The sequence below is a fragment of the Desmodus rotundus genome, chromosome 1 (assembly GCF_022682495.2).
Source record: "Desmodus rotundus isolate HL8 chromosome 1, HLdesRot8A.1, whole genome shotgun sequence".
In the NCBI taxonomy this organism is placed as follows: Eukaryota; Metazoa; Chordata; class Mammalia; order Chiroptera; family Phyllostomidae; genus Desmodus; species Desmodus rotundus.
Window position 1 is genome coordinate 210,562,586 of NC_071387.1, and position 16,100 is coordinate 210,578,685.

The 16,100-nt window shown below is 56.3% G+C and overlaps 1 protein-coding gene across 2 annotated transcripts in view; it reads right to left on the reverse strand.

Moving 5' to 3' along the window:
* Positions 1 to 16,100, reverse strand: part of PLPP1 (phospholipid phosphatase 1) — a 48,040-nt gene that overhangs the window by 11,963 nt on the left and 19,977 nt on the right. Inside the window, exon 2 of one of the 2 annotated variants that reach the window (XM_053914850.2) lies at positions 10,576 to 10,730. The exons of the other annotated variant lie outside the window; for it this stretch is intronic. Within the exon in view, the coding sequence (XP_053770825.1) occupies positions 10,576 to 10,730 (155 nt within the window). The remainder of the gene's footprint in view (positions 1 to 10,575; positions 10,731 to 16,100) is intronic. 2 annotated transcript variants of the gene reach the window in all.

The following is a 16,100-nucleotide window of genomic DNA, read 5'->3' on the forward strand; positions in this document are numbered from 1 at the left end:
CCAGGCAGACGCACCCCGACCGCCGAGCCAACAGCCTTCCGGCTCCGTCTCCCGCCCCAAGCCCCGAGTGCCAGCGCCGTGCGCCGCTCTCGGCCGCTCCACGGAGCCCCACAGGCCACGCGGACACTCGGAGAGGCTCTTCTGTTAAATCCAGACCAAGCACGTTTCCTTTACCGGAAGAGTGTGCCTTGAAAACGACCCCTTCTCCTCGGTCGACGACTGTGCCTGTCACACAGTGCTTCCCTTAATACTCAGCTGGCAAAATTCGTTTTCACTCCCTTTTTCAAGAACAAAATGCATGGACTTGTGCAGCCATCGCCAGGATCCAGTTTTAGGGTGTCTTCGATCCCCCGCAACTCCCAGGAGGCTGTCTGCGGTCGGCCGGTCGTGACCGCCACCCGCAGTCCCAGGTGCTAAACAGCACCCTCCTGTGCGCGCGCGCACGCAGGTGGCTGGGTATTCCCCAGCTAAGGGAAGCCTGGGCCGTCTCGAGTGTCTGTTGTGACCAAGGACTCTCCGGCATCCTGCACACGTGTTTGTGCGAAGGCATGCTCTCTCTTCTGGTGCACAGAGAGCGAGGAGTGGGACAACTGGGCCACGTGTTTCCCTTTCTCGGAAAGGCCAAGCTGTTCTCCACTGTGGCTGCATCACTTCCCCATCCGCCCACAGGCCTGGTCACGTGAGCCCTTCGGGGGTCAGATTCTCTGCGGAGTCAGTGCTCACTCACCCACCCGCAGAGCCTCACAGCCTCCTCCCCCCGCCAGCGCGTATTTCTAGCGCGTGGAGGGAGCACGCGACATGGTAACCCACCGCGTCCACAAGCTCACCCCACAGGACACGCCCCACCCTCCCAGACATCGGACGGCACCAAGGAAGAGCGTGCTCGCACGGCACCTTCCGTGACTTGCTCTTGCCCAAAACTCACCGTCTTGACACCACAACAGAAACACTAACGAGAGCCTTCACATTCCGAGGATCAGCGACGGGATGTCCAGAAGACCGAGGACTCGGGTAAAACTCCACAGGGCAAAGGGGCTCTCCCAGCAGCGGAAGCCACACAAACACCTCCCCCAGACGGGACAAGGGTCACCCGTGGGGCAGCACAGATTGACCATCTGCTCCTTTTCATTGCAGAACAGCAGTCCATGGCGTGGCTGTTCCACACAGGGCAGAACGCAGGAGGGAGCTGCTCCAGAGCAGCCGGCCACCACGGTCACGCCGACTCGGGGCAACGGCAGCAGGCATGGCACCGCGCGGCTCTGACACAGGACGTCAGGCGCCTCGAGCAGTGCTGAGAGGTCGGGCGCCACACCTCAGGGGGACGAAGAGACACCACCGAGCAGAGAGGGTGGGTTATACAGGGAGCAAGGTGGGGAGCCTGCAGATGGAGCCTGGAGACGTCACGAACCCCACGGCACAGGCGGGCCTGTGCAGGAATGGGTGTTGTCATTGGTGCCCCCTGACTGCGCCCCTCGGCTGAACGGCAGGCGAGGCGTGGCCTCAGTCTACCTCCTCTGCTGGTCACTTGAAGATCTGCCTCTGTTTGCTCAGCACGGGGGAAGTTCCAAGGAGGGAAGAGTCCATTTTGAAAAGACACGTTGTCAGAAGTGGCCGGTGAGTACCCACGATGGAAGTGCAAAGTGGGTAGGCTCCGTGTGCTGAGAACTGCAGAAAGCTGGTGGAGGCGTCGGAGGCCTGAGACAGATGTGGGCGGAGGGCTTAATGAGGGAAGGGGCAGCCCCCTGCGAACGGAGGTGCGGCTGCGAGGCGGTCCTTACAGAAACCTCACCGGGCTGTTCACAGCCACGCCGACCTACAACTCATGTGGGAAAGCAAGCAAGGCAACTGGACGGCGCCAACAGTTCTGAACAAGAATAATGAAGTGGGAGCGGTCACAGCCCCGGGATTTTGAGAAAAATGTAGCCACAGTTTATCAACGCCTCACTTGATTTTCAGCCACTCGGTGTCTGTCCTACCGCCCAGTCCCTGGCTGCCGTGGTGAGCGCCCCGTGGCCCGGGAGGGAGGGGAGACATGGGCATCGGTGGGCAGCAAACAGTTCCACAGGGAAAGGAGAGCTTTCCAGCAAATAATGTTGGAACAACCGCCCTTCGACACACACACACACACACACACATGAATGCACTTCAACCTGAACCGCACACTTTATACAAAACACAAAATGGACCACAGAGGCAAGTATAACACAAAAAGCTGTGAAACTTTCAGAAGAAAATAGAAAAAAAAGTCTTTGTAATAGTAGGTTAAGCCAAAAACCCCCTCCAAAACCTCTTACATATAACACCAAAAGCAGAGTCTGTATAAAAAAAAAATCAATAAACTTGATTCATCCATTTGGAAACCCAGCCTTTATCTACCAGGTGTAAGGGCCGTGCACCAAGGGCTTAGCGGCTCTGAGCAAAAAGCATTCCTCGTCTATTAAAAAAAAATCCAAAACTTAGTTCGTCAAAATTAAAAACTTAACGCTCTCAAAAGATACATTTAAGAGAATGAAAAGACAAGCAACAGAATGGAAAAAATACACCTGCAAATCGCATGTTCAACAGAAGACTTTATTTACCCAGAGTATACGAAGATCTCTCTAAACTCCACAGGTAAAAAAAAAAAATCAAAGTGAGCAAAAAAGCCCTGGAGGTCGCTTGGCCGAGGAGGGTGCAGGGAGAATGGTAAGCCACATCGGCAGCCGCCGGGGGCCCGCGAATTGCGGCCCACCGCGCTGTCCCGACACACCTGTGAGCCCGCGAAAACAAGACTCACTCTCGCGTGACGGGCACAAAGCCACGGGCCTCCGCTCCACCGCCCGGCAGGTGCCGCACCGCTGCCTCCGGAGAACAGCACTCACCGCAGCGCCCGGTGATGCCGCTGCTGGGCACACACCCTAGAAAAACGAAAACTTACATCTACCCCGACACCGGTGGACGCCGTTCGTGAGCTTCACGTGCAGTAAACACTGAAGGACCCAAATGCCCCTCAACAGACCAGTGGACCAACTGCGGTGCGGCCGCACAGTGCAACACCACTCGACAACCAAAAACCAACAGGCTGCTGGGGCACGCAGCAGTCTGGACAGATCAAGGACCTCACTGAGTTTTTAGAAAGCCGATTTCAACAGGACAGATACTGCGTGAATCCATCTAATTAGCACACCTGACGAGACCACAGACCGGACAGGAGGGCAGCATCACCGGGAGAGGGTCTGTCTGGGGTCCTGAGGCTCTGAAGAGGCCACACGGGGCAGCGTCCCAGGGCCCAGGCACAGCGCCGGACCCAGGCTGTGGGCATGGATGCACGAACCTCAACATGTGATGAACCCCCAGAACCACCCGCACATGCTTCTACATGTAAACACCGGCGACATCTGAATGAGGCCTGCATTTCCATTAGTGACACTGGTAATTTTGCCAGTTAACTGAGACTTCACTGTTGGGGGAAGCTGGGCAGAGGGGACACGGGAACTTGGAACTGTTTTTTGCAACTTCTGTGTGAGTCTAAAATGACCTCAAAATAAAAAGGTTTTGAATGTTTTTAAATGCTGCTGAGCGACCAAGTAAGATGAAGACTGTTGGATTCCACGACCTGGAAACTGCCGATCATTAACAGGAGCTGTTCCCGGGAAGGCAGTCGGAGTCCGCAATGCTTCAGATTCGAAGGATGGCGGGTACAGTGACTGGAAACCACGTGGCCCAGGATAAGACCGTGAGGGGCCAATGGCAGGGACAGAGAAAGGACAGGACCTTTAAAGTAGCAGAGTTAAGGGAACTGAGGATCTCCTGGGACACTGGTGGGGGGGGGGGGGGACCAGCTCATCCCTGAAAGAGTCCTAAGGAGGCCACTGAACCACGGGGTGCAGCAGCCAGGGCCACGTCCAGGGCGGGCTGCAGGTCCCCAGGAAAGGGCTCTAGCCCTCGCTGAGTGCTCGAGGCGGACGACGAGAGGACCAGGGGGAGGAGTGTGGGCCAGGCAGGAGGCTTCATCAGCGACCTCTCCTTCGGAACAAGGGCGGACTGAGACAGGGTGGCGTTCACATCGATGGAGCACACCCTCTTCTGGCTTTCGGATAAACCGTAAAGCGCCCATTTCATAGTTAAGAGAAACGCACGAGGACGGACCCAGTGACTGGTGCCAGGACGTCCACATTTCCAGCCTAGAGAGTTGCAGGCAGGACTCAGAAATGCCTCCCCCAGGTGAAGCCGGCCTAGACTGGCGCACTCCACAGCATGCTCGCTGACCACAGGCTGCTCCCCCGGAGGTCACCGAGGGACAGGAACGGGGACAGGGACAGGCGAGGGCAGCAGCCTTGCCCGGGAAATACCGACCGGCCTCCCACACTGCCCCCCACTTGCCCCGTGTGCAGGATTCCAGACCCAGCAGTGACCGCCCCCTCGATAACAGTTTCAGAGGGAAAAGCAACACCCTGCAGAAAACAAAGTGGCGCCTTGCCCAGCGAACTGCCTGCCCCCCCCCCCCCCCCCCCCGGGGCCCAGAGCCTCGCCGCCCCCGAACCGGCTGCTGCTGCTGGGACCAACAGGGTCTGTGCCCACAGGACGCAGACGGGTTAACCTGACAGAAGTCGGGTTTTCACCGCCCAAGTTCTGGTATCTTCTCAAAGGACACGCTCAGGTGTGTCAGCCTAGCAGATGAGCGCCCAAGTGTGAGAACACGCGTGGACACACGTGCTCACCTAAGCAAACACGCGGCCGGCGCACAGGGCCTCAGAGCTGTTCCACTGGGGAGGTGAGCTGGGGACTAGCGCTTCTCCCCACTGTCCCGGCCCACCCACGACCTCTGCTCATCGCAACCCCAGACCGGGCAGGACCCCGGAACAGGCAGATCTCCCGCCCCGACCCAGCCCTGTCAGCCCGGCCCCAGAGGCGGAAGTGACACCAGAGAAAGCTCGCCGTCCACGGGGACAGAGCGCTCCGGTCCTGGCGAGCAGGAAGCACACTGCGTTTCCAAGGCCCCGCCTCACTGTCACTCTGAATGCGAAAGCTTAACAGCAGTTGGCAGAAATGGCAGAGAACTTTCTCAAATTCTTACTTAAAGATGGAGCCCAAAGGAATTTGGCTACCGCAGAATATTGAGTGATTCTGCAGAAAGCCAGACAGGCCACTGAGCTATTGGCAGCGACAAGGACACAACATGTCCCCTGAGTGGCTCCTTCCCAGGACACTGTCTCTGTTCGCCCACACACTGCTGACGCGGGGGGCACTCAAGTCCCTGGGCCGCCCCATGCTTGTTTTCTGTGGCTCACGTCACCAGCCCTGCCCCCCGGTTCTCAGCTCATTCAAACCAGGGGTCCCCTCCTCCCGTCCTCGACACAGACTAGGTGCGGGGTTTTCTAGTATCCGTGCAAAGCAACCACACAACATGACTAAGCAGTTAAATAATCCTAAATGAGCTCTCACTCAGAGGCCCGTAATCCCCTATTCTAACACCCAAAGCCATCAAAACCCTATTTCAGGGCACTCGGCGCCAAACCCAACCCCAGCTCCGCGAGTGGCCGTGGGGCCCTGACGAAGGGAGGGGCAGCCCTGCCCTTACTGGCCCCACTCACTTGGATCGGCCTTGGGCGGCTGCGTGAGCATCAGCGTCTCTGGATGAGATGCTGCCCTAGGCCCCCGGAGGGCATCACACAAGGCACAGACGTGAATCGCACGCCCTTCAAAAATCCACGACTTTCTGGCTCCAAGGGCTTGGGCGGATGATGGACTATGACCTTGTGTTCCGATAAAATCTTCACTTTTAAAAGATGCTTCTAAGTTCAACCTACTGTTTTTCAGAACGTCCAAAAATGTCCCGTGTATTAAAGGGCTATTGCGTAATAAAACTTTAAACAGCAACGGCCCCTTACGTAAGATGCAGTAAATACGTCCCACACATGTGTTTTCCTAACTACGGGGCTGTTAAGCACCACAGGGTTCTGGTTCCTTGTTTGTTGTTTTCCATTATAAAAACTGAAAACTGGCACTGAATTTGGAAGTACTACTGGACAAGATTAAGTCTCATAAATAAAAGGTGTATTCTAGTTATTAAACTATCAATCAGTTTTGTATTCCTTTCCTTTAGTAAGAACCAGCTGTCCCAGGTAAAAACAAATCCCCTTGTAAAGTGAGCTCGTGAATAAATAAATTATACGAATCACAGCCTTGAAACTTTACTTCTTATATCTGATCAGGTGGTCTGACTTCCAGCGACAAGTGTATAAACACTCACCAGTTGTGGGGACCGTTTGCAGCAATCTCAGCTGCTGTCATTCCACCAAAGGGCACTGCCGTCTCCCCAGACTTCATGAGCGAATTTTTTTTAATTTAAAAAAATTAATACTTTATTTTTTAAAAAGCCTTAGGTTTATAAAAACACTGAGCCGAAAATAAAAGACAAATTCCACCTCTACAACCTCCACCCTTTACTCCCCACTGTGAACACCTTTCGTGAGTGGGGTGCACAGGCTCTCGCCGGAGAACCAGCAGTGACCCAGCAGTAACTCGGCTCCACAGCTCACACCAGGGGTCACTCCTTGTCCTGGACAGTCTGGGAGTTTCGACACACAGTGACCACGCTGCACCTGCCGTTCCAGTGTCACACCGACGGGTTTCACCGCCCCAACCCGTAAGTCCTGTGCGATCCAAGTCCTGTCCCTGCTCGGTCCCACTGACCCCCGGCAACCGCTGGTCAGTCACTGTCTCCACGGTTCCACCTTTCCCAGAATGGCGCAGAGCTGGAATCACACAGAACAACACCTTTTCTGACTGGCTTCTTTCCCTCGGCAACAGGCATTTCAGGTTCCTCCTTGTCTTTTCATGGCTCGACAGCTCGATTCCTTTCAGTGCTGAGTGATGCCCCAGCCCCTAGATGCACCACAGTTCACCCGTCACCAAGCGAAGGGCACCGCAGCGGCCTGCAAGTTTGGGTGATCTAGGATAGCGCACTGGAAACACCACGGGCTGCTGTCGGTGTGGAAGTCAGTCTCCGGCTCAGCTGGGCTAATGCCCGTGAGCACAACCGCCACCACACACGCTACCACCGTGCTACTTCCCACAGACACCGCCACACCGTCTCGGAAGGGCCGCGCCATGCTGCACTCCCACCAGCGAGGAATGAGACCTCTGTTGCCCCACGTCCTCGCCAGCATTTGCTGTTGTCAGCGTTTTGGACTTTAGCCACTCTGATCGGTGAGTGGCAGTGGCATCTCATCGCTGGTTTAACTTACGATTCCCTGAAGAGCAGCTGTGGGGCATCTTTGCACGCACCTGCCTGCCTCTGTGAATCTGCCTTGGCGAGGCGTCTGTCTGTCCAGATCTTTCCCGACTTTTTGGTGGGTTGGGTGTTTTCTAATTGGTGAGTTTCAGAAGTTCTTTGCGTATTTTGGATACAAACCCTTTATCAGATATGTGTTCCAGTTCACATTTCCTCCTGCAATTATTAAGCACCTGTTACACGCCCAGCGCCACGGTCGGCAGGCACTCAGGACGCAATGGTGAGCAGGCAGCCCGCTGGGACCCCCGTGGAGCTCGTCACCTTCTGCCCACTGGGGTGGGACGTGGCGAAGGCTGCACATCAGCCACGTGAAACGGAAACAGAAACTGGAACGGCGCACACCCGGGAGTGGACGGGCGCCTCCAGCAGTGAGACAGGACTTTCATCACGTAACGCACACTCCTGAGTGAACTTTGGGTGAGTGTTTGCACACGGAGACATCTCTACACAGGGTCCCTCTATCACAAGCTAGTATCTTCACAGACAACAGACGCCGAGGATGGAGTTCATCATCGATGAAATTAATTATCACAGCCTCTCTCTGACCAGATTGTGGTTGGGCTCCTGAGTCCTATTCTCAAGTAGGCTTCGACCTTGACCTTGCTGGGCCTGCACAGCCCAGTCTCAGCAAGAAGCCCCCAGACCGAGGCGGGCCCCTGAGGTGAGGGAAGGCTTGGGGGGAAGGGGTCACTGGCACCCCTTGGATGTACGACCCGCTGGTCCAAGTGTGGGTGCCCGGGGACGCTCACACTGCAGCTGACAGGTGGACTGCAGGCGGTGTCACTGCAGACCGTGGCCTCGAGCCCTCGGAGATGGCCCTGGCTGTGGCGGTGAGCATCGGAGTGGGAGTCGCCCGCGTGACAGCAGGCCTTCATGCCACTGGAAACAGCGGGGGTGGGCCTGAAAGGTGAGTGGGGCAGGGCCTCAGGGAATCATCAGGGTGGGTGAACAGGTTGATGGAGACTCAGATGTGGCGCCCGTCTGCCAGCACTGGGGGCGGGGAGGGGGGGCAGGGGCTCATCAGAGGAAGAGTGGCCTCTGCCAGCACTTCCGTCTGGGAGAAAGCTGCCCCCCACCTTGGCTCTCACCCTGATGCCAGGCAATTCAGTCCCTCCCGTGCATCTCTGGTGCCTTTCAAGCTGCTGCTGCCACAGTGGATGGAGCTCAGAAGCAGTGAGTCCAAGTGAGTCTGTGCGCGGGCCCTTTAAAAGGAACTGCCTGGGACTCCAGACGCTTCCCTCCTCCTCAGCATCAATCCCCACTGGTTTTTACAGCCAGAAGTTAGCAGGAGTTCTCCTCCTGGCACTGGAACCCTGGGCTGGGGGACCCAGTGTGGGCTGGGACCCCTCGCTCCTCAGGGGACCCTCCACAGCCAAGATGCCCCTCCCAATTTTTATCTGTCACATGTGGGTGTGGGGCTCCCCTGTGTTGGGTCTCTGCCCCCCCCTACCAGTATCTCTGTGGCAGCTTCTTCAACGCTGTAGTTGTCGGGCCTCATTCAGCCCGATCTGGGGCGCTCTGAACGATGGGGGTTCTGTCGCTTAGTCATGGTTCTGATGTGCTTGTGGGAAGAGGCGAGTGCACCATGTGCCTACGCTGCCATCTTGACCGGAAGTCAGTATTTTTCTTAATTTAAGCTGTTTCAGATTTATAATGACTCAGAAATACTCGTAGAAAAACAAGGTACAGAACTGAATTTTCGGTGAACTCATAATGATATGAAAACTGTCCGACCAAAGGAAGTAATATCGGAATAGTTGTCTTCAAGTGGTAGAACTAAGGGTGACTTCTTCCTTTTCCCTTGTAACAGATATTCTTAAATCCGTTAACGAATGCGTATTTTTATAATTTAACTTTTCTTTAGAAAAAGATGAAATATACAAGCAAATGACTCAGCGTCACTTCCCGATCCTCAAGCAATCACCTCCTCAAACAGGGCAGTTTAAAAAAAAAAACTATCTGGCAACAGCCGCCCGGCACCATGGCTGCCCCGACACCTGGTGCCCACGCAAGTTCAGTGCCACCCCCCCCCCCCCGCCACCTGCGGGGCGGGCCTGGGTGCTGCTGCACCGCTTCCCCAGCTGACCGCTTCACCAGCTGACCGCTTCACCAGCTGACCGCTAAAAGAGAAGCCACCGGTTATGGTGGAAGCGTCACTTCCTAGGAAAAAAGTTAATACCTTCTTCAATCAAATCCCAGATTTTTCTCCCTTTTTACTCCTATAAAAGTGGTTATAATCAAATTAGAATGTACATACTACACATGAAAATATTTACACCTTGGAACCTCACAAGCTCCAAGTTCCCTCCACCTGCAGGACACAGTGCTGAAGACCATACAAAACCTGCTATACAGAATGAGCTAAGCTATGAGCTAGAAATCCAAAGAACTACGTTATTACTCTAAGGCAATTTGGGGGCAAAACAGGGAAAGGGAGGCCTGCCTACCCTGCTGTGGAAATAAGGCTGCTGAGTTGGCTAAGACTAGAATGTCAAGTCGACTCTCTCCCTTGGTGAAGACAGCTGGTAGGAGACAGGGTGGCCCTAGGAGACAGGTGGCCCAAGGAGAAACACAGCCCTCGAGGGGCTGAGTCTTCCCTCGGCTCCTGGTCTTCCATTTCCGAGTCACACAGCGGGCTCGGCGCGGCTCGGCTGGGAATCAGAGCCACGGATAAAGGAAGCAGGTGAAGACAACATCTTATTAACCTACTGGTGAATCTTGACCTGGACAGAAACTTCCCCGTTGCCTAAAGCCACGGAACCCAGCGCTATCCTGCAGACGGTGGCTGCTGGGGGCAGGGGCACCAGGAGCAGTGAGTGACCCGTGCTGACGCGCCCGAGGACTCACTCTGCACAGGTGCTCACAGCCTCTCCGCTGAGCTGTCTTCTCACGCCTGGTAAATAAAACCCGTCTCCTTCACCGTGGCCTCCGACCCCGCTCAGTACCATGGCAGCACCAGCACAAGCCTAGCCGTGTATGATGTATCCAGCACAAAAGAGCTCACTGGCTTAGCAAGTGTCCTCACCTGCGCGCGGGAAGGAGCTGGCCCACATGACTTACGGGAACCCTCCAGTGCCAGAGTCCTCGTCCGCACACTGCACGATGACACCACGTGCTCTGGGGAGCGTCCCCTTCAATGGAGAAGCTGCCCCGGTGAGGGCGACCGGCAGATCTCTCCTGCACCACTCAGCACATCAATGCCGGCGCAGCCGCGCCGAGGACTCACCCCACCCCACTCTACCGCCTCATCCACCTCCAGCACAGCAAACCCGTCGCTGCCTACGCAGGAGTTTACTTACAGAGAAAATGGGTAAACCAAGCCCCACTACGGCGAGGACAGTGGATGTGATGGTACCGTCATGGAACGGGTACTGGATGCTGTTGTCATTACAGAAAAAGCCTCTCTGAAACGGATATATTTGGCCCAGATTTAGGACAGCCAGAGGCATGGAAGCTGTTGGGGAAGCGAAAAAAGACACACATGGTTACACGGGAGTCACTCCACTAGGACGCCAAGCTTACTGAGTGGGGGCAGATCTCAAACGTCTCCTTCCCTTTCTGGGAAAGGGTCGGTCCTCCCCGGGAGCCCCGAGTGAGCCCGGCCAGACACCAGCAGCCACGCCAGCAGCCCCGCCCCACCCTGCCCTGCCTGCCCGAGGCAAATGCTTTTCCTTGCACTGACCTCTGAGTTCAGAGACACTCAATACAAGAATAGGGGAGGAGAGCAAAACTGGCCCACAGGAAAATAACATTGGGAAAACGGCACAGCTTTGCATTTTACGTTGTGTAACTAATTCATTTTTCATTGAATTGCTCAATATCTTAAGTATATTCAAGAAAAAAAGAGAAACTCACTAAATACACTTAATAATCTTAACATCATAACAGCCAAATATAATACAGTTAAGCAGAGGAAAGATATAAAATTCTGTTTCACATTAAAGTTTAAATTAATAGGATTAGAAAACAATAGAAACCATAAGAACATTCAATAATAAAAACAGAAAGAAGCAAGTCTTTTATATCCCAAAGACAAATTAAAAATGGTTTTTATCAGCCCTGACAAGCCTCCAAAGTCACGTTAGCAAGTTGAACAGGAACCCTTCTCATTTGAAATTCTTCACCCACATAAAATGCAAGCCCACAGAGAGGTCAAATACCTACAGCTCCTGCACATGCTCAGGCCTACCGTGCTCCTCGGCTTGGCTGAACCCTCCGAGCACCACGCACGTACACTCGATGTGAGCGCGTGCCACACGAGGAAGACAAGTCAGCGTGCGGCAGCGCTAGGTTCACGAGCCCAAGTGAGGCAGGCAGAAATGCAGCGTGCACTCGGGAACCGTTTAAAAAGGAGTACCGAGGCTCTACGCCTTGTCTAAACCCAAAGACCTGTACAACCAAAGTGAACCTTACTGCGTGTGCAAGGTAAAAGAAATACCATAAAAGACAAATCGGTCATTTCTCAAGTGGTGTAAAAAGCCCTACAGGAACTCAGAGGTGCACTTGAACTAGAGCAGTCGGAAAACAGAAAAGGCAGCCGAGCTGAACCTGAAAGCACAGGGAACTGCTAGGAGCAGGGAGGGCTGCAGGAGAGCCTGGAGGGGGAGCACACTCGCCGGGCACACGGGCGTGAGCGGGGAGTCTCTGAGGCGCGTGATGCTGCACCGCCAGCGTGCACTGCGTGCTCACACGTGCCAGGCATGGGCTCCACGCTGAGCCACCCTCCCCTCCACCCTGGGAGGTGGGGACCATCACCCTCCCCGTTGTCCACAGACGGTTCCCACGAGACCTCGCGGCAAGGGCAGCACCCGTGGGGGCCCAGAAGCAGAGAGGGACCCCAGCACAGGCTGTTTCTGGAGTCGGCGAGGCGGTGGCCTCCCAGGCAGGCAGGTGGCCGGGCGAGGTCCACAGGCCAGACTTGTGAGGAGGGCAGAGGGCTGCGGAGGAGGGAGGCGCGTCCTCCTGGGAGCCCGTTCAGCACAGAACACACGCAACAACGCGAAGCCGGCGGGACAAAGTCTTTGCTGCGCGCTACTCTAACCCCGCAGTGGCGCACCTTCCTGCAGGAGGAAGTGGGCTTGAGATTTCTGTTTCCCAAGAGGAATGAAGCTTTACAGCACTGGCCGAAAAGGAACTCATCCTGTAGGAAATAAGATGCCGCTGTCCTCCTTCCCTCGAATCAGCACCAGGGTGCACGAGGGGTTGAGAGATGATTTGCTTTAGGTGGGAGGGGAGCGTCTCACGTGGCTCCTACACCCCCGGGAGGGAAGTGCGGGCCACGCCCTGAGAGCAACAGTGGAGGCGGGCACGAGGGGCAGCAGAGACGCCTCGGCTCAAGGCGGGTCCTGGTGCCGAGGTCCAGTGCAGGGGAGCTGGGGTTCCTGCCACAGGAGTGTCCAGGTGGGGGCACGGGGTGCAGTGGGAAGAGAGTCCCTTTTGCACTGAGAAGATGGCCTTCGGGGTGGGCGGCACAGCCTCTTCCTTCCCTCCTCCCCGGCCACCCAGGACGCTCTGTTCACAGGCAACCAGCAGCTGCTGCCTGAGCAGGACACGTCTGCAGAGCCCCAGGGGCCCGACGCACAGGGTGGGCAAGGGCGGGCTGCCGCTGTGAGTGCACCAGTCTAGCCCTGCGCCATTCGTTACCGACGACCACACGGTTCTCCACAAGACACCTGCAAACCGGCATCCGCCCACCCTTTACGCCCGACTGTCCAGTATCCCGGTATCCCTCTCATTCCCCGAGCCACCGGCCCCTGACGCCTGGCCCACACGCCCGTGACCCTGGTGCGAACCGTCCCCTGCTCTGTCAGCAACTGCAGGGCAGACTATCCTAGCATCCTCTGCACCAGGCGCGCGCTGGGCTCTGCTTAAAAATTTGCTGAACGGCTAAACAAAATTCAGGATGAAGATCGTAAGTAGAGAGAGAGATGCGAACTGTTGGCTCTCAAAGAAAGCAAAGCCTGGGGTCAAGACCAACCGAGATAAAACCACCAGCTGAGCACGAAGATCCCAGGGAAACACGACCGGAGACTGCAGGAGAGAGAGGACCAGGGGAGGTGCCGGCTTGAGGGTGCACTGTCTGCCACCCGCTGAGAGGAGCCAGCAGGGTGTGTGGCAGCCCCAGCAGACTGCGACAGACAGACGGACACACACAGACACAGGCACACCCACCCCAGAGCAAACACGCACCTCCACTCTGAGAAGGAGAGGAATCGTCTCGATCTGCTACAGAGACTCCTTTCGATGCCATTTTGAGGGCAAGGAGGAGGGAGTTCCACGTGGAGGTTGAGTTATGGGAAGACTCCTCCCCAAATAAGCCCTTTCCGAGGACAGGCCTATTCTTTTCTTAACATATGCAGGATACGGAAACTATTTTGGACCCTAATAATTTTAGAATGTTTTTCTCCTAATTAAAATTCCTTCTTAAGAAAGGTCACTTGTAAGAAGCTCGGCCTTGCTCAGCGCACCTCAGTTGACCAGGCACCCCATGCGGCCGAGTGCCGCCAGGGCCCCTTCCAAGACGGGCTGGGGCAGCGCACGTGCACCTGGACGGGGTGGGGGGTCTCCCCTCCCCCCCACAAGCCGAGCGATCGCTGCCCCGCACCTGCACACGCAGCTACAGTGCACGCAACGGAATGACTCCAGGGCGCGCTGCAAAGACAGAGGAAGGGCTGATGTCAGCCTCCCTCACTCCTGACGTGGACGCGCAGAAGGAGAGGGGAACCAGTGCTACGCTTACTCTGTGGGCAGAGCGGGCTAAGGACATAGATCACGAGGAAGGGACCGCACTGCCCCAGCTGCAGCGCCCACTGCCCGCCTCTGCTTCCTGCAAGGTCTCCCTGGGGAGAGCTAAATAAACTAGCACCACGCTGCACCACAAGGGGATTCAGACGTCCAGCCTCTGGGAAGCCTCCTCTCCTTATTCTTCCAGGCATTTCCATTCCTACCCGGTGGCAGCCACGGTGCTGGGTACGGAAGAAAGACTAGAAGAGGGAAGGGGGGAGAAAGACCGGCGGGGGCCGCAGGTCCGACACCGAGGGGTTTGGGCCCTGGCGCAGACGGGTCCCAGTGGGAGCGGTGACTGAAGGAGAGCCTGATAAAGGAGGGTCCCCCCGGTGAGGAAGTGCGGGCAGAGCCCAGAGACACAGTCACCTCCTGAGATGCTACCCCCAGGCCTAAAAAGCACAGAGAGCCCAGGGGACAGGACGGGGGGTGGGCCAACACAGCAGCCCACCCTGGCGGCTGGAAGGCGGGTGGGCAGTGCCCAGGGCAGGTGTGCACGCGGAGACGTGCAACAGCCGGAGACAGGCTCTGGGGGGACCCGTCGGGGTCTCAGCGCAGGATGGGCGGCAGCCCAAGGAAGAGCCGCTGATGAGTAAAGGGGCAGAGGGATAACCCAGTGAGCAAAAGCCTCCGAGGTACGTCAGTAATAATCGTGTGTGACCATAAAGTCAGGTCCTGAAGTTTTAAGTAATTTTTCCCTCCAACAGACTCAAGTTAAAGAAGCCAAAGAAAAAAGAAAAACAAACAAAACCAGTCAGCAGTCTCGAGCCCACGAAGGTGCCAGGGGAGCACTTCCCCCTGTGTGTCCCACGCCTGCTCCTCAGGCTAGTCTCCCCGGCACACACCGGCCTCACGACGCTCACGCATACACGCGCGTGCCCGGGAAGCTCCTAGAGCCCCGCAAGGCACTTCCCTCCGGGGCGGGGCAGCACTGCCCTGAGCCAGCCAGCCTCCGCAGTGGCTGTCCTGGGAGCACTTCTCTCTCCTCTCCACGCCAGCAGAGGCTGGAGGCCCGAACCCACCCTCCACACTGACCCACCCCAAACAGAGGCCCACTGCCTCCCTGCCGCAAAGCAGGAGGGTCCGATTTCCAAATGAGAGGACGAAGAGTATAAAGCAATGATGCTTCAAAACAGGACTTGACAAACAATGACCAGCCCCAGGTCCATCTTCCCCAGCCTCCTGCCTAGGGCCACGGGAAGCAATCCGACCCGAACCTGTACCGCAGGGCACAAGCCTGACCACATGCCCCCGCACACCCCCAAAGGGAGCAAGCCCTTCCCGCCCACCGCACAGCCTCGTCGTCCGCGCTCCTCCGCGCTCTCAGCACAGAGCGCCAGTCACAGTGCGCTCTCCTCCTCACCAGGGGAAAATATTTGCTCTTACTGGAAGCACCTAAAATAATCAGGGCAGCCTCGCTTACAAGACTCTTAAATAGCAATCCTGCCAGACATGTAGCAATTTATAAACCAGAATCACAAAACACAAACATGCTCCAGAGAAAGGTGTGCTTTAGAGCGAACAGGTTCACGCCACGGCTGTCTGTGTGTGTGACCGTGAGTCTCCAGCTCACTGCTCAGAAGAGACTATCAGCCCGGCTGGGGCGGCTCAGTAGACTGAGCTCGGGCTGCGAACCAAAGGGTCGCCAGTTCGATTCCCACTCAGGGCGCATGCCTGGGTTGGGGCCAGGACCCCATGGGGAGCACATGAGAGGCAGCCACTCACTGATGTTAAAGGAAAGAAAAAAGAAGAAGAGACCCCTCCACGTCAGTCCCCTCCACGGCCTCCTTGGGGCGCCCAGATGGGGCCGCGGGCCAGGCTGCGTCCTGCGCACCTAATACGGGACACGGGTCCCCTCGGGGTGAGGCCACTGCACACCCGGCACGACTGCGTGCCACCTTCATGCTCTGACCCCCGATTTCCTGCCATGAATATCAGAATGAGCAACACACACACAGAAATGGGTTCCACATACTGCTAAGGAGGCAAACTAACCTGCGAAACATTACAGTTAGCGGAGTTTCATTCATATGAAACAAAG